The sequence below is a fragment of the Nyctereutes procyonoides genome, unplaced genomic scaffold (assembly GCF_905146905.1).
Source record: "Nyctereutes procyonoides isolate TBG_1078 unplaced genomic scaffold, NYPRO_anot_genome, whole genome shotgun sequence".
Lineage (NCBI taxonomy): Eukaryota > Metazoa > Chordata > Mammalia > Carnivora > Canidae > Nyctereutes > Nyctereutes procyonoides.
The window spans coordinates 26756980-26776849 of NW_026575046.1; the positions used below are offsets into that span (position 1 = coordinate 26756980).

The 19870-nt window shown below is 35.2% G+C and overlaps 1 protein-coding gene across 2 annotated transcripts in view; it reads right to left on the reverse strand.

Moving 5' to 3' along the window:
• ARL15 (ADP ribosylation factor like GTPase 15) overlaps positions 1 to 19870 on the reverse strand; it is a 399206-nt gene that overhangs the window by 126148 nt on the left and 253188 nt on the right. Inside the window, exon 5 of one of the 2 annotated variants that reach the window (XM_055325419.1) lies at positions 18161 to 18514. The exons of the other annotated variant lie outside the window; for it this stretch is intronic. Within the exon in view, the coding sequence (XP_055181394.1) occupies positions 18479 to 18514 (36 nt within the window). The 3' untranslated portion in view covers positions 18161 to 18478. Of the gene's footprint in view, positions 1 to 18160; positions 18515 to 19870 lie in introns of those variants that run through there. 2 annotated transcript variants of the gene reach the window in all.

Below are 19870 nucleotides of genomic sequence, written 5' to 3' on the forward strand. Positions count from 1 at the left end.
CTCTGCCTCTCTCTCTCTGTCTCTCATGAATAAATAAATAAAAGGTTAAAAAAAAAAAGTAACCATCAGGGGAAACTAAGTGAAGAGTTCACAGGACCTCCCTGTACTATCTTTGTAACTTCTCATAATCTGTAATTATTTTGGAAAAAAATAAAAAAGGGAATGAATATGTAATATTATGTTTTAAGATTGGTCATGGTATCCTTGTAGACATATGAAGAAAAAGTAATACAGGACTAACATGTAAGGTTGGATGTAGGGACGCCTGGGTGGCTCAGTGGTTGAGCATCTGCCTTTGGCTTGGGTCATGATCCTGGAGTCCTGAGATCAAGCCCTGCATTCTCCCTCTCCCTCTGCTGCTCCCCTTGCTCATGCTGTCAAAAAATAAATAAATAAAATCTTCAAAAAGAAAAAAATATGATAAAATTGTTATGTCTCCATGAATACAGTAGATAGTAGGAATTCGTAAGCCAGTCTATGGGTTACCTTGTAAATATTCAAAAAGAATGTATTTATGCTCATTGAAACATGTGACTCTATTTTCCTATATCTAAACAATTTATAGTTATTCACATTTAACTAGAACAGCCAACAATAACACTCTATTACTCAATAATTTGGATAGAGTTTGCTGTGTCAAGGAAAAAAATATATCTAAACACCATACCTAATTTATATCTATAGCAAATATGAATATAATTGATCCTTAAACAATATAGAGGTTAGGGATACTAACCCCCTGCAAAGCTGAAAATCTGTAGCTCCCCCAAAACTTAACAGCCTACTGTTGAACAGAAGCCTTACTGATAATATATAAAATATGTGTTAATGAACTGTTACATTATACTCTGTATTCTTACATAAAGTAAGCTAAGACAATATTAAGAAAATCACAAGGAAAATACATATATACTACTATATCAAAAAAAATCTACACATTGGAAGACAAGTGGAGTTCAAACCCCATGTTATTCAAAGGTCACATGTACTACATAAAGTTATGACATTAACTCCAGAGCCCTTTGGAAAGTCCATGTAAGAGGGGAAAAACTATTTTTATATGTGTTTACTAAATAAGTAGACAAACGAACCAAGGTTTCATGAAGGGCTCAGAATAAAGTGCTATAGAAAATGAAAAAAGTAGATTATATATGCAAATTTGTTGCATCTGTTACATATACATATTTTTTTTATTTTTTTTCATATACATATTTTTTTAAATAAATTTTCTTTTTTCTCCCCACACTGCACTCCCCCCACCTTTTTTAAAAACTTAGAACCAATAAAGATCAAGGGAAAAGAAAGGTTAAATCCCAGGCTGACTTGATATCTGCAGAAAAACATAATAGCACTTTCCTGCCACTAAATGGAAATGATCCTTGGATGAAAGAATCCTTTCTTTGTGCAGCAAATGGAAATTAAGGATAGCAATGAAAACTGAAGTTCACCTTCACCTGAGTTTTCTTCTATCTGCTAGCTGAATACACACATATGATATGATTATAGAGAGACAAATGGGGTGAAACGAACAAACAGCAGTCATGTATTGAAAGCAGTCGCCCTGCCAAGAACAGCAAACCTAATACCATGGCTTATGAAGAAGGAGATTCTGTAAGGAAACAGAATTTAATTCAATTTCTTAAAATTAATTGGAACCTTGAATATAAGATGTTAAGTTGATATAGAACCTGAGGCAATTGTCTAATATATCATGATCACATTTTTATGAACAAGGATTTAAAAATTGCAAAGTGCCATGTACCATATCACATGTGGTTCTTTTTGGATAAAAGCAATGCAATGTGATTATCACTCTTTTTCCTTCCTCATGTCAGTGTGAAAAAGATCCTACACTCCAGGCAGGTTTTTTGTTTTGATAATTACAAACTCTGATCACATCTGTAAGAAAGCCATGTCCCAAGGACAAACTGACAAGGATGAGAGTTTGAATATTTTAAGCCAACTAGTGCCATTTTATAAGAGTAATTAATTTTGAGGAATATTTTACTAGTCCTACAAAGTAGGATAGTGTGACTCTTCTTGGCACTTTTTCTTAGAAATATTTAAAGAAATTTTCAAACTATAGGTCTTATTGTTTCTTAACATCCCTCTTTGGCAATAATATTAGAAATGCCATCTTCCTATGATTATCTCGGCATCTACCAATTTCCTTTATTGACAGGATAATTTCCCTCAAACATAAGAAAACCCCAAATAAACAAGGTTTCAATACCTGGGTGACAGCCATTTCCTACATTTCCATCATTTCCTACATTAAATCATTTACCTACACCTTTGATTGGTCACAGAGTTACACTGAATGTTTAGATTCACTAACTGTTTCCAACTTTGCTTGGCATGTAGAAAGTGCTCGGTGAATAACTACAGAGTAAATAAAAGGGACATAAGCAGTAGATACTAAAAATCAGAATCTATCTAATAAATATTACCTTAGCTGTAATCTCATTCTTTTTTTGGACTAGCACCTGTTTTGAAACAACTAGAAGACAGACACCAATGTATAAGCCCTCTCAGGAGTAAAAACTGGGCATTTGAGGGTTGTGACCACACATGACCTGTGTTACTAGAGGACTAGCATGAAGAATCTTCTATAGTTCCTACTGACAGATTTATATTACCACTGCATGCAAAGTCCTCTTCTTAGGACAATAAACCATGTAAACCATAGCTATGGAAGGCACAGAAAGGAAACTAAAGATTTTCCTCCTGGATACATAAGATGACTTCATTTGTGATTAAAGTGCATTTTGTTATTATTCTTTGCTTCCTATTCATTTCATATGAGTTGGTTTGTGGTATTTTAAAAAATTCCCTTGAATTTTACCTTGGGCTTGTGGCACTCTAAACTATGAACAGGAGGGAGTGGAAAAAGAAATGGGTCATCCAATATTTACAAACAGCAAGATCACGCTATTGAAAGTCAATATGACCAAATATTGTGCCATTAAAAAATAAGCAATAAAGCTTTCTGTGGTTCCAGAAAGCTCTGGAAAAAACTGTATCTCATCTTGTCTCAACCAGTTGAAGGTAATTGTAAATGGTGAGATTCCTTTGTATATTAATTAAACTTCCTTAATGAAATTCAGGTGTAATCCCTGAGGCTCTGCAGCCCAGTTAACTAAACTGTAGAATACAGTATTTGCCAAAGGGAAATCAATTATGTTGAGAGAGGTCTACTACGAACACCAGCAAGTCTAGCTCCACTGCCTCCTGGACAGAAGAACAGGTAGATGCTAAACTAGAATTATGGAATGCTGTCAACTACCAAAGCATGGCTCATCATTGGAGAGCATGACATTTTTTAGTTTGCTTCATTTTTGCTTGTACTAGCTTCATCCAAGCTTGTGCCAGCTGCCACATCTAATTTGACTATTGGTAGCAGAGGGGTAAATTTTCTTATCCTCATCCAAACCTAATATTCTACATGACTTATTTCTTAACCAAAGCACCAAATACTAGCCTCTTAGGTTGAATAAGAACAAACCATTGTCTATCTACATTGTGGACTGAACATTTTGAGAAAAAAGGGACTCATTTTCCATATCCATATTAAGATACATTTATTCTAATATTAACCCATTGGTAATAACCAGAGTTTCTATTTTAGGGGCATAATAGTAATATATGTAAATGAAGATGAATCATTCCAAATTTCACAAGTCTCCTCAAAAATTAAGTTATTTGCAATATATCTTTTAGACATGTGTATCATATTTCACAGTCCTTTCCTAATACTAAGCCTTATGACAAGCCCAGTGTTTCAAAGGCTCTTTCATTCAATTGGGTGTTAGTATTTGGTGCTTTGGTTAAGGAATAAGTCATGTAGAATATTAGGTTTGGATGAGGATAAGAAAATTTACCCCTCTGCTATCAATAGTCAAATTAGATGTGGCAGTTGGCACAAGCTTGGATGAAACTGGTACAAGCAAAAATGAAGCAAACTAAAAAAGTGAGAAATTTGCCTTTTCAATTCACTCTCATGAGAACAGATCAGGTTGAAGGGCTGCTTCTTTTTAGTGTTTTAAATACAGAAATAAAAATTAAATGCGTTAATGTTTTCAAAGTTCCTAAATAAATCCGTTTGTTTCTTCAGATTTTTCACCAACATGTAGAGCTGATTTTTAATATTAGATTCTAGTCAACAATTAATTGACACTCAGTACACTGGAAGCAAACAGCAGGACTGGATGCCTCTCTATAGATATACTGATATAACCAGTGAAAATTACTAAGAATTTCTAGGGCATGGAATCAGCTGTATCAAATGGTTGTTTTAGAATGTAAGCTCCCAAGCCAAACTGCATGGATTCAAATCTCAGCTCTGTCTCTTACTTGCTCTACAACCTTGGACAATTTCCTTAAGGAATTTTCTTGGATGTAAAATGGAGGTAATAAAAGTAACTAGTTCATTGTGTTGTCAGGATTAAATGAGATCATGTTTGTTAAGCAACTGGCACAATGCCTGGAAAAAATTAATTTATAAAAATAGTTACTACCACCCCTCTACCCCCGTCCCCTCTGAGAAACACTGAAAAGGAGTCATCACAGTTCAGTTCCCAAGGAGCTTACAATCTCCATTTGGATGCCCTGAAAGCTTCCACCCATCAGAAACAAGAGGTGGCACAGTAGGCACATATGATACATACATACACAGGATTCTCATGTCACACAATCAGTAACATGAGCAACGGAGTACTCATATTAAAAAGATTTTGGAAAATGAAGAATATAACCAGAAAAGCACATCTATGCAGAAGCCGAAGCCAAGGAGGTAGGTGTGCATCAGAACATACAGGCTACAACAGTGTTTTTTTTTTTTTTTTTTTTTGTAAGGGGCATACCATTTTCTGAAGTAAAAGAAAATAAAAAGTGTGGACCAACTCAGAGACACCACGGATTATCACATATTATTACTATTTCAGAGAAACAACTTCAACAAAATCTTTGGGAGGACAGAAACTTACAATAAATGTAGTCTTTCAAATTGCCTGTCTTTGGCTTGTTTTATCCTGTAAGCATAAAAACAGAGAGGTATGATAGGGACTGGCCAGTATATGTGAGAAGCCACCTGAGCTGAGAGATGAAGCAGACATATACATAGCAGAGAAAAGACAAGTCCAAGAAGAATCATCAGCAAATCCAAAGGTCCTGATGCAGCAATGAGCTTGACTTCTGTGAAGAACAGAAAGGGAACCAGTGCGATGGGGAACGGGGGTAGGTAGACACATGAGTGGGAATAAGTCATATAAAACCTTACAGAGGGCAGCCCGGGTGGCTCAGAGGTTTAGCGCTGCCTTCAGCCCAGGGTGTGATCCTGGAGACCAGGGATCAAGTCCCACGTCAGGCTCCCTGCGTGAAACCTGCTTCTCCTTCTGCCTGTGTCTCTACTCCTCTCTCTCTCTCTCTCTCATGAAGAAATAAATAAATAATTAAAAAAAAAAAAAGCCTTACAGAACATGGTAAGAAGTTGGGGTTCGACTCCAGGGATGATATTAAGTCTTGAGATGGGCTCAAGCTGGGATGTGATATGATATCAGGACAAGAATTAGAATTACAAGGACAATCTGCTGCCTGGTGAAAGGTAAAGAACACTAACAGAAGTAAAATCAATTCTAATATTTGAACCACATTAAGTGGTTGAGAGTGCTATTCAAGGTAATGAGAAAAGTAGGAAGCATTGATAAAAAGAATGATTTGAGACATTATTTTATTTTTAAAAAATTTTTATTTATTCATGAGAGGCAGAGACATATGCAGAGGTTGAAGCAGGCTCCCCGCGGGGAGACCAATGAGGGGCTCATTCCCAGGACTCTGAGATCACAACCTGAGCCAAAGGTAGATGCTCCACCATTGAGCCACTCAGGCGTCCCTGAGACATTTTAAATATAAGAAGAAGGTGTGATACAAAAGGGGAGCTACCTAGAAATTAGGCTGACTGCTAATGGGGGATATAGAGAAACAGCTTCAATCTATAGATATGGAAGCTACTATGTCACCTGGTGTGATGAGATGAATTCCCTGGAACAAGGGTACAAAATCAGTCCAGAGAGTCTGAGACTAGTAAAAAGAATCGACCCATCTTATAAGAAGGGTTTAAACTTTATTATCAAGGCACTCATAATTAAAAAAAAAAAAGGTTTTGTGCCACACAAAGAATTTTTCAATAATCACGAGTCACTTACTGAAACAGACATTTAAGACTATCTAGCCTAAAATTAATGTCTGTGAACCACTCTTATGCACCACTTGGGAAAGATAACCTTATGCTGAGACCATTAAAGTAATGCCATCTAGTTCCTGGAACTGCCAGCTCAAATGTCCTCTTGGCCACTCATTCAAAGTAGATGAATAGACGACATTCAATTTCATGATGGGAAGATTTTGGAAGAGGTCTTAAAGAAAACATTTAATTTTTATCTTGTGCAGGAACATTGTAGATAGAATACATGGCATTTGTGAGAAAAGAGGATTGTCCTTCCATCCTAGATAACATTTGCCAAGCTCTAGAGGCCATGTTCTGGGGAGAATATACCACGTGAATTGTTGCTTTGGTGTTATTATTCATTCAAGAAAAATAGTTGTTTTATGGAAAGCTTATTCAGAGCTACAATACTTAAAAGCCCATGTGAATGCCCCATTTCTCCACAAAACATAACCCAAAATGTACCACCATTCATGGCAACAGCAATCGACAGGCTCTTGTCATGGTTGTTTAAGATACAACATTTTTTCCCTCCAGACTTTGAAAAACGCAAAAGTAAAAGGCACTTTCCACATTACATATTTATCTCCCCTACCGCTGTCTACAACATGCACACGAGGATTTGCAACACCAATGACAAAGCTTTTCCTGGGTTAGTCATATTGGAGGGCAAAAGAAGTTTAGAAAACTTCAAAGTTGTGAAACACCCAATTTCTAAAGAAAATCTATAAATCAAAATTGCATCATTTATCATGTGTAGTTATAGAATATATGATTGGTATTACTGAGGCAGAGAGGTCTTTCTACTTGCTAAGAGCAAAGACACTGTCCACATCACACTGATTATATGAATAGAGAAACTCTAGAATTTACTACTCTTCCTCTTCAGTCTGGGGATTTTTTTTTAAATGTTTTATTTATTTATTCATGAGAGACACAGAGAGAGAGAGGCAGAGACACAGGCATTGGGAGAAGCAGGCTCCCTCTGGGGAGCCTGATGCGGGACTCAATCCCAGGACCCTGGGATCCTGACCTGAGCCAAAGGCAGACATTGAACCACTGAGCCACCCAGGTGCCTAAGTCTGGGGATTGACCATGTGAGGGCTTTATCCTCAGAATGGGAGAAATTTAAAAGATAATTTTCTGGCTTTTAATTTTTCTTAGGGATTATTAAACATTGTTTATTCCTTATTTCTTTTGGCACATCTATATTGAAGGCACACTAAGTGTCAGGTACAGGAACAAGAAAAAAAAAAGGAAAAATAACAGATACACAACAGAAAATTTCTAATAGTACATATAAGACCATAGGATGACAGAAAAAATTGCTTAAATTGGGGAATAATTAATATTTCACAAAAATTCCACTTAAGGGATGTGGAAGTTTGTTATTTTTGCTTTAATCAGACATAATGAGCTATGCAAATTATTCCTAATTCTTAAATTAAAATTAGAGTAAAAGTTGTGGCTCTTGGGGAGCCCGAGTGGTTCAGCAGTTTATTTTTTTTAATTTTTTTTGGCTCAGCAGTTTAGTGCTGCCTTCAGCCCAGGGCGTGATCCTGGAGTCCCGGGATCCCACGTCAGGGCTCCCTATATGGAGCCTGCTTCTCCCTTTGCCTGTGTCTCTGCCTCTCTCTCTCTCTTTTTCTCTGTGTCTCTCATGATTAAATAAATAAAATCTTAAAAAAAAAAAGTTGTGGCTCTTCACATTTTCTGGATGGTCAATATTTTCAATTATTTTTTTTTTTGGATGGCACTCTATTTCTGGGTTGATTGGCTAAATTGAATGAAATATTTTGGCTAACATTTTACTTGATTGCCTTATTTGGATTCAGGTAGGTAGGTCGGTCACATGCATACGTTAAGGTGTGTTTTTATGCATGTGGAAGTTGGAATCCACATCATTATCAGGTAAGAGATTGTACCAACCAACGGTGCTCAGAAAATGCTTAACAATTGAAAATAATTACCTTAAACTTGGATTGGGTTTGTTGAGTATTTTACTAAAATACCTTAGAAATAATGATTTAGAGCAGCATCTTAATTAAGATATTATTCTATTTTTACAAATAGATTTGAAGTCTATTTTTGCTTGTTTTGCCATTATTCTCCCAGAATATTTCACAAATGTGAAGGAAGGAGTCAGTAAATTAACTTACTATTAATAATAAAGATGCCCCAATATTTTTTAAAATTGGAGGATCGATAACATTTCGCCATGGATAATTTGACTCCCAGGATGAGTATGACAAAGAATAAGTCAGTGCTATTAGAACTGCCTGTATCATGTATAACTCCTGCTAAAATAAATGGATTACAAAAATAATACCCAAACTAAAGACCTTAACACTCTCAACCTCTATACCTCAACTACATGAGTCTCCAAATTGACAATAGACCAAATATTAAACTATTTAGAGTCACTCCCTTCTATCACCATGAATAAAATACATTATTCAAGCAAAGGTCTTTGTTCAAGTAAAAAGTGGACTACCAAACTGCTCCATAATAATGATTTTGAAAATACTTCTACTCTGTAGGCAAATATAACAAATCTCTCTAGTAAAACATAACTTGGTGGGTCTGAAAAGATAAAACTTTATAAAAATCAACTTGTAAATAAATATACTTTTTGAATGAGTTAACCTAAATACTGAAATTCTAACAGATCAAAACATATGTATTCCTTAGAGAAAACAACTTTTAGCTTGAGAATACAGATCAGATATGTATACCAAATGAAACAGGATAAATTAAAAAATATATACATCAATTTAAAAAGATATATTTTAAGTTCTGAGACATACTGAATCATATGCTCCTTGGTTATGAGCAAGTATTTTTGATAGCTTTATAAAATCAGTTCACAGTTTTGTTAAATTCACAATGGCCAAACATTAAGAATTCAATCCCCGATGAGTAGTTACAATATCAAATAAAGGAACTGTCTGGAGGAAAAACTGTACAGACACAGTAATCAAATTCCCATACAGGATTAATGGATGACATGTAAGCCAAAAGATGATTCATTTGATTTTAAAATTAATTACAAAAGTCCTGATTATTTTAGAATGAATTACATATCCTTATAGTAGGTCTCTTTAGGCAATAGCAAAATTAATTAAATATAACTATGATATACTTGGTCATCAGAAATATAACAGAAGGGAAAACATGACTCTTTTGCAGAGTATATACCTGATTTTCTCCTAATCAAGATGAGTCAAATGAAATTTGCATTCATTTTGTAAATAAAGGAATATCCAGAATCTAGCACATTATTAGTAAATTAGGACATCTTTAAGAGATATGTAAAGACCATGGAATAATAAAGCCCATTTAAAAATATTTGTGAGATGGTGTCTATTCTCAATAAATTTGCTTATTTCAGGGAAGTCATTCAAAGTATTTTGTGAATTTGAATATTTAAGAAAGAAAGTATAAGTCCATTAAATGCTGAGTTTAGAAAAATTATTCAAAAAATTAACTGGAGGCCTCCCCCTTACCTATAGAGAAATTAAAAAAAAAATACTGATCGAGTACAAGAAAGATTCTAGGAATCACAGAAGAACATCAAATTATTCAAAATGAAATATGCCCTGTGTACATTACATGCATTAAAGTCATGACAATTTATTTGCAACATTTTCAAAATTTCAAATAAAATTCAGCCGATAAATCACTTCATAGTCTTTATATGTCTGGCATTAGGAAATATCTACTGCCACATTTTCACATATTCCAATACTGACTGAAGACAGACACCTCACTTTCCCCCATTGTTTACCCAGATATGAGAACTCTGAAGGTATATCCAAAAGTAGAATTCTGTTTTCAAATCTATACTTTGTGGAAGCTGAGTAAGAAGCACCTGTTAAAGTTCTCATAAGATTTATGTGGCAGATGGGTAAAAGGGACTGGGATGAGCTCTATTTTCAGGCTACTAAAAACCTAATTATTTCAGAGTCAAGATTTTCTAATTTTTAAAGTAGTCCAAAAAATGTAATGGCATTATGCCATTATAAGTTTGAGACCCAAAATTAAAAATGAATTAAATGTTTGATTTCATGAGCAGATTACATATTAAAAATGATTTTAGGTATAGTTTTATAAATTGATAATTATAGCACATCCTAATAGATGGAAAGATACAAGGTTTAAAGTGATAATTCTACTTTTAAATGGGAATTTATACAAAAGATTCATCAAATATAAGAATATATTTTCTTGTTTTGCATATTATAATTAAATCTGGAAGCAAAACTATGAGGAAAGTAAATGTCTTATAAATATCTAATTTCATTTGCCAGAAAATGGTCTTCTTTTAGGTTACTCAATTTCTAATATCTAAGATGACATTAAGCCTATGATGCAACAAAAAAGGAAATACAAACACAATATTATCCAAGTTTTCATCCTTGATATAAAACACATTACTTCTGCAATTACAAATAAAGTACTCTCTCTATGTACTAGACTTGTATTTCTCAATCACCCTAAAAAAATTAAACATAAAAGTACACATTTATTAAGTTTCAAGGAAGTATTTTATCCTAATCCTTTCTACTTTTTATTTTTCTATTTAAAGTACACTGATCTTGGAATTATCTCCCAAAATAAAGAAAAGTTTACACAATATTTCATGAAGAATGATGAACAGTAAGAGAAATTTAGTAAATACTTTTGTGAATGAAATGTAGAACCTAACAATCCATTTTTAAAATCCACACAGATTAAGTTGCTCTCTCTCTGGACACTAAAAACTAACCTCTGAACTAAAAAGGCAATACATGGAAATAACCTATGTGATGTCTAACGCCTCCACTCTAATTATCATTAGGTTTCACCTGTCTAGTAAAAATAGTATACACTCTAGGTGATATTTAAAAGCTTTGAGGATACTTGAACCAGGAATTTTGGCAGCCACTGTGAACTTGAGGACGATAGTATTTAATAATGAGAAGCTAAAGTACATTTTAAAATGGATGATAGACATATAAAATACTTCATTTATATTTACCTCCAAATCATCAGAGTTGTTATACTCTTCGCAATTCATAGGGGCATCACAGTATACTAACAAACTAAAATAAACCTATCATTTATCCTCATTGCTTTTTGGCAGCAATGCAAACATTTTTATTTGAGGCTTTTCATACATTATAAATATTATACACCTTTTATCAAGGAATTAAATTATCTGCCATTATCTTTAAACTATTATGTGTCTCAGAAATACATTTTTTTAATAATCCATTTTGTTTTTTAATCCATTTTGTTTAATCAATATCTAGAAATACAAATCAATCATACTTTGATAGCCAACTCAATATGTAATATTTATTACATATTTGGTATTTATTTAATCAATTAATTAATTAATTTAATTAATACCAAACAATTTATGGCTGATTACAGCAATGGGTATTTTGATGAGACCATATGTGAGGCTTTCATGTGAAAGTAATGAAATTGCTATCATTCCTAAAGTTTTTGCTCATTTATAACTTGCTTAGAGATATCAGGAAAATTATATTTTATCCAAACACTATGTACTGCAAATAATGGCATAATGAAGACGTGAGACTCTCCTAGCCTAATGTGATTTTCAGCAGAGCAGATGTAGTTAGTACTCAGTAGTCTAGACAAAATATAAGGAGATTATTTTAAAGTGTATCTTTGCCAAAACTCCTGTGATGGTTTGGCAAAGGATTTCCAAATTGTCAACTCAAATGTCCCAAGCTGAACTTTAAGTTTACTTGATTATAACAAACTGTTAAAACATACATAAAATTTCTAACAAAAGTACTACCAAGTGCATCAAGAGTTCATCAAAATTCAAGTAAAAACTGATATAAAGTCATTAAAAAAAAAAAACAAACAAACCAAAATACTTACAGGCAATTGAATTATTAAACTATTGAGTAAACGAAAACTCAAATTACATAAACCAGACTTCTATTTTTTCATCTCACTCCATGAATTTACACACAAGATTAGTGCTAAGCTATTATTTATAATTATCACCTTTGTTAAACAAAATAGATTGGTCTTATTTAAAAAAAATGTAAATCATAGCCACAGGGACACTCATTGTCTCTGCAGAAATCATTACCACTGCCATAAAGTCACACCCCATTTCTAAATTATAACTTCATTTGGGAAAAATCAAAGTTTCTATTGATGTGAAATTAAGAGTGCTGGTCTAAATCTTTTATTATTTCTTTTAACATGTTAAGATATTCCAGATTCTTCCTCCATGCCTTGTAGTTTCAAAGCATACTCCAAGAGGCAATAAAGTTCTCTGAGACCTCCTTGAAGCTCCAAGATTGTCAGAGATTACAGACCAACCATTAGGTTTCCAGGATTCCAGCAATTATGGTGGTAGAGAAGAGGTGCCACTTGTATACTCTTCCTTCCATATTACTTACCTATCATCCTACTCATTCACGGGTTCTACTACTCAGCCACTCAATCATTTGCCTGCCTAACCATACATATCCAACTGTATCCTGTGGTATGTGATGGGGGATAGTAAGATAGACCTCGTCTCTAGAAGTTCATATTTTTGAGTGGGGAAGAAATACCCGGCAGATTAGATAAAAACTAGACTGAAAAAGAGGAAAGGAAAGCTACAGTAGAGAAACACAAAGAGTACAGAAGAGCTAATATATTGTATAGGACAAATTGTTTATCCTTATGCATGTTATATTTACATTACTCACTCTAGTCTTATATGTGGGTTATCTACTAAACATAATATGAAACGATGTATTTTTAAAAAAGGATGTGATCACTTTTAGGAGAACTGTAAAATTCTTTAGGAAGTAAATAAATTGGCAAATATAGTTAGGAGTGGATAGAAATTAATTTTGAAAGTGCATCCACTTTCTAACTTTTGCATTTCACTACTCACAAAGTTACTCTCCACTGGATAGGAAACCATAATAGGGTATAGACTATGCATACAAATTATAGGATAATATGGTTAAGATCATAATTTATTTCAACTTCAAACAAGAAATACAAGTTATTCGAAGTACTTAACTTACAGATAAAACATCAACTTTAGTCCTCCATTTATTCCTGTGATTCAAAGAGAAGTTTTGACAAGATTTTATTTTTTTTCAATATTTCTTACCTATAAATTTCATCTTGCATCAAAATCTTCTTTAGGCTTATCTGGCACCAATGGCACATTTTTCTTGGCTAATGGCATAAGGCAGATACTAATCATGTTTAGAAGGGTAGATTAGTAATACATTGTTCTCTTTTTTTTTCTTTAAATTTTTTAAAATTTATTTATTCATGAGACACACAGAGAGAGAGAGACAGAGAAGCAGAGACACAGGCAGAGGGAGAAGCAGGCTCCATTTCATGCAGGGAGCCTGACGTGGGACTTGATCCCGGGTCTCCAGGATCAGGCCCTGGGCCGAAGGCGGTGCTAAATTGAGCCATCCGGGCTGCCCACATTCTGTTCTCTTAAAAAAAGTTCATTCTTGACCAGATGAAGTGACCTAAAGTCTCAGTGAGAAGAGAAAATCAAGTATAAGGTCCATCGACATAGGAGAAACAATAGGATCTTGAAAATATTGCTATAATTTTCAGAAAGTACTGAAACCTTGTGTCAGAGAATCACATTTTTCTTGGTTTTATAATTAAACATTGCAGCTAACAACTTGGATTCTTTGTCCGTTATCCTCATAATGTATGAGGAGGATGCAAGAAACAGAATTTTACTGAGATTACAGAAGGGCTGATAACTGCATGTGCCATGCTTTTTAAATCCCCCAAGCAACACACAAGTTTACCACTACATCCAACAGAGCTTGGATGTTATAATGAAGTTCAGGAACTGCTTTAGACTACCTGTGAAAGATGCAAAGTAGCCTTTAAAAGCTTTTGGATGTCACCCACATAATACAAAGTAGGGAGGGTCTTAACTAAAGTAGGCAGGGAAACTGTTCAGTTTTATAAAATGCACTAGCATGTGATTGTCAGAGGGTTCAGCTCCAAGCATGTAGAAAGAGGGCTAACAGTAAGGATCTGTATTTGTTTTTACTTTGTAACTCCTATTGTCTGAGCCAGATTCTCCCAAAGATCTTATTTTATTCCGATTCCTGCAACATCACTGCCAATGAATGTAGAGCAGACTTGGTCACTCCTTTGCTCAAGTCAGCCAAGAGAATATTCTGTTGCAGAAAGTAACATTTGCCTCAAAGGCTTGGAAGCCAAGGGAAAAACTGAGACACGTACACGACAATAATATATAAACCAATTAACTTAGCCTCTCAGGAAAAGCATCTTTACTCTCATCAAATTGTGTATTATCTGGCAATATAAATTGAAAATCTATTTATAGAGTAGTCAGGCTAAATGTTTTATTGCTAAAACAGAAGTTGCAAGGGTCACAGAATGCAAAATCCTAGGAAACACATTCTTTTTTCCAGAGGCCAGTTAATAAGCTCTTGACACAGATTACTTTCTTGTCAATGGTTCTTTTGTCTTTCTTAAAACTACATCTGCACAACAACTAGGTCACCTTGAATTTCAAGTACAACATTGCCTGTAAATTTAATTTAACATCATATTATCCATAATTACCATAAACAGGAGGCAGGTGTGACCCCTACTGTCAGGCTGGAGGGCCTGAGGACAGGATGGACTAAGACTCGCCGAAGGCTACAGGTTCTGAGTTGACAACAGGCTGTAAGGATGACCTGGCTATTAAAATATTATTGCAATCATATGCTTCTTTAAGAAGCAGTACTTCCAAATGAAGAGGACGAACAACCCGTTTCCTCTGAAGAACTTACTTTACCTCTGGATTCCATATTTTCACAGCTCTCAGAATACAGAGCATGAATAGAGGGCAAACAAGAAAGCAACCAGTCTGAAATTTATGTCACATGAACTCTGGAATGATTTCCTTGGAGGAGAAAAGGCAGAGAAAGACTTGCAGGCTGAGCGTAGATATTCAAAGCTCATCTAGTAAAATCCGCGACAGAAGATTTACTCTGGGAGAAAATGAAAAGGTTTTTTTTGGTTTTTGTTTTTTAGGTTTTTAAATATGATCGGGGCTACCAAGAAAGGATTAAGATTCTTCCAACATAGTGTGCTTCATATCACGTAAATGTTCTAAGCCACATAATGGCCTAATCATTTATCAGTTGCATTGTTAAAGGGACATCCTAAGTAGGAAAGTAGTTAAATCTCTACACATGGAAGGTCCGTTTTAAGTCTAAGACTCTGTCATTAAAGGTCACGCAATTTGGCAGAGAAGGAGCCAGTATCAGAACTCAGATCTAGGCAAATAAGTTCTTGTACCTCCTTTAACATCTGAATTCTTGGCATACCTGATTAACAGGTCTCTACTCTGATCCACTTTACAGAAGGCCCAGGGCTCTCTTTCTGATAGAGTTGATGCTATTTGCTTGTTTAAAAATGTTTGGTAAGTTCTAAGACCTCAGAGCACGTCCAATCTGTCTAAAGTGACATATTCTGGCTCCCAGTCTTGGTCCACACGATCTCCTAAACATTTTCTTCCTCCCCTGAAAGTGCTCTCCATGTTACCATGAGGAAATCATAGAGCCAGTGGCTGTGATACTTGGTCTTCCTCCCTGTTTCTAAAAGACATCTTTGTTTATATCTTTTTTCCATGTGGAATTCTATGTAAGGTTTCATTTTGAAAAGGTGTCATTTAAAACAAACAAACAACACTGCTCCAAAGACACATGAGCCTGATGGTGTAACAGCAGTATTTCTAGTCCTTCCATGTTTTCCTGCCTTCATACACCCCCCCTCATCTTCCCCATTCCCCTCCTGGAACATGCCAGTTCACCTTTCAGGGCACTCAAATAATTGCAGTCTTCATCCATGAAGCCTTCTTCAATTCCTACTGCTGAATTATTTGCTCTCTCTCCATTCCCATTCTATACATTCCTCTCTTCTAAGACTTTACACCTTCTAAAATAGTTAATATTGGACAAGCCAGCCCCATATACAGTTAGCTCCCCAGGGCCAGGTGTATGCCTTATTTATCTAACTCCTGCAATGAGCACAGTCACAACTCAAAAGCCTGAGTGAATGAACAGTAGCCATTGGTTTTCAATTCATAATCTATACATTCTAGTATTGTTTCAAGATTCAAGAGAATTCTGGAATGGTAAGCATGGTTATATTGCCCCTACATCTTTGAGCAACATTTTTCATGACCCTTCATTTAGAAACATCAGTTTGTGATCAAGAAGAGAGGTAAAGAAGGGAAATTTCCTTTCAGAAATTTTCTCTACAGACGAAATGATAAAAGTCATGGAAACAAAGAGCTGCCAACTAGACCTACCTCTCCAAATGTCTGGTAGCAAAGACACTCCACTTTTTTTTTTTTTTTTTTTAATTAAGACTACATATTTGGGGCACCTGGCTGTGTCAGTTGGAAAAGCATGCAACTCTTGATCTCGAGGTTGTGAGTTTGAGCCCCATGTTGGGTGTAGAGATTACTTAAATAAACTTAAGGGATCCCTGGGTGGCGCAGTGGTTTAGCGCCTGCCTTTGGCCCAGGGCGCGATCCTGGAGACCCGGGATCGAATCCCACGTCAGGCTCCTGGTGTATGGAGCCTGCTTCTCCCTCTGCCTGTGTCTCTGCCTCTCTCTCTCTCACTGTGTGCCTATCATAAATAAATAAAACAAAACAAACAAACAAAAAAACTCTCTTTAAAATAAATAAATAAATAAATAAATAAACTTAAAAAAAAAAGACTACACTTTCATCATAGAGTAAAGGTACCATGGGCAATGCATTGTTAGGTATATTGTGTGCATTGATGCATTTAATATAACACTGCAAGTTAAGGTTCATCTATTATTTCCATTTTATAAACAATGACTGAAACATGGAAACATTAAAATCATTCAGTCTCTCAGTATCAGTAAATTTGATAGTTATCTCTGTTGCACCCTGACTGGTTCACTCATTTATTTATTCTTCACTTCATTTATTGATTTGTTCATGAAATTTATTAAGCATATAACATGCACCTTTAACATATAAAAGTTTCCTGCATGTTCATAACTGGACAGATTGCAAATTAGCAACTTCTAATTCCAAGTTGTTTGGATTTGTATTTAGAAACAAGTTACTTTAGATCAAGCCACATTTTGAATTCTGAAGAAGATAAAGTTGCAATTGGAAAAAAAATCCTATCCCTACGGATTGTATAACATATAATGTGCCCCAAACAGGAGGCACTATACTCAAATCATTTTCTTGGGCTGTTTTAAATAACATTATTGTAATATCTTAAAATACTAGTTTATATTTTGGTTGCAAAAATCTTTAACATTAAGTTCTTAAAATCTCCACAACCATTAGCTGATATCACATAATAAAACATGTGACAGTTTCAAATTTCTATTCTTTTTAGTTTGACATAATTTTATTTTAAACTACTGCTAACACATTTAAGGCAATTTTGGATTTCAAATTTCCTTTTTGGTTTTGTTTATTTTAAAATGCACCTCTCTAGCCAAGATTTTGGTAAGCCAAATTTCAGACTAAGAACACATTTTAGAAGTTTCCTCAATAATTCAGAATGACTGCAGTAACCCCAGTAATATCACTACTTGTTAGCTCAAAGATTTGGCTAAACCACAAGTTACATCATGTTCCTGGAAACGTAATTGCTGGGAAACCGTCAAACCTGGTTCACTACAGCTTGCCTGCATCGATTATGGTATTTCTACCCCCCAACACTGAGATTATAAAGTAGTTCTTTGGACATAGAACAGGAAGCAGATCTTTATTAATTACATTTACCTAACAAAACAAATTGCTTGAAAGGCTAGTTAGGAAGAATGCTGTGGCTAGAAACCATCCCCTTCCCTCTTCGTTAAAATTTATCTAAATTTGTCAAACCAAACTTCAAAATTCTCTTGAAGTTTCCAGTTCCGTATCCTTTTCATTTATTACAGGGGTTAAATTGCGATTTGCACATTCTATCAGATACAGATTGTTTAAGGCAATATGTGATGGCAATTTTATTACACATCAAATCCAGTTGTTTACTCAAGAATAAATATGTTAGGAGCCAAGGAGGGGAAAAAAATCCATTATAACTTGGTCATTATTTCTGTTTTGGGTAGTCTTTCCGTCACAGAAGTACTATGGGATCTGAGAGGAAGCTGCCAAGGTTGCAGGTTCAAACAGAGTTCTGTGTCTGCTTCTCGGTCAGGGAGAGACCAAGTCACCATTTCTCTCTAGAATTCCTCATTGGGATACAAGGGCCCATTCACCTGAAGGAAAGGTTAAAATCAGAATAAGAGTCATCTTTCTAGGTCCAAACAATTTCTACAGTTTTTTTCTGTCCTATGTGATTGATATTTCCTGCATAACACAGGACTGAACTCTTCATGCAAGGTGCTGGTTAGATTAAGATTACATATGTCATTAAAGAGAACAATATCTACATTTTCATATAGTTTGTGGTTCCCACGGGGACTGAGAATCAACAGGCCTATAAAGAAGGACTGACTCCAGGCATCTTACTGTGTGACTGTTACATAGTAGGCCCCCTGAAAGACCAAATAAGGAAAAGTAGTGCTTGCCCACATGGAACATACTATTAAATTAAAAATAGGATAAACGAATTTGAGAATAAAAAAATATGAAATATATAACAGTGTGAATGAAAAGACCGGGACTAGCACTAGTTGCCAGATTAAAGATAACGGGGATTTAGAAAAGGAAGTGGTCACTTTAGACTAGTTAGTTAAAAAAAAAAAAAAAAAAAAAGGCATAGAAGAGATGAGATTATTGATTTTGGTGATTTTTTTAGGACTAGGCTAATTTTAGATAGATAGGTAACAGTCAGGAAACAAGCCAAACAGGAGGAAAATGTACTGCTTACTGGAGAATGACAAGTAAGCCAGCCTGGATATAATAGCTTGGTCAGGAGAGGAGTGGACGGTGAGGGTGGCACAGCAGGCCACCTCTCTGTCGGAGGGCCTGGGCAGCCACACGCAGGAGGCTGAACACCATGCCCCAGCTCCACCACAGGGCTTCATGTTTATATTATCATGTTTTAGTGTCTTAGTAACCCAGAAAACTAGGTATTTAGTAGATCAGGACACTCAGAGGTAAAGAGACCTGTGCATTAGTGGAAGCATCACAACCTCAGACTAGCAAAGTCAGTGCTCTTGCCAGTTGGGGGCAACAGGGATTTTTTTGAATAAGGGGGTGATGTAAACAATTTGGTATCTTGGGAGGCATAGTGTAGCCAGCTGGTGTTGAGGGAATGCATTAAGCAGTTGGTCAGCAGTTCCATTGAAAGGCTCAGCAGTAAGAAGGAAATTGATTAATTCACGCAACCATGAAAGAGATCAATGGTGCTAGACTAATACCAGTATGGCAAAATTAATCAATATCTCAGAGAGTCCTGTTTCTCTCTGTATGCTGACCTCATACTATCCTTCTGCATGTTGAACATTTCCCTCTATTGTTAGGGACAGGGGATGGGATGGATTGGGAAAGGAAACCAGCATCTTAGTCATCTCTAAAACAGACAAGATTCTCATCCTAATTTCTTTGAATAAAATCTTGGGAAAGGATTCTGATTGGCCATCTCTGGCCAGGAGGTAGAGTCCTCAAAC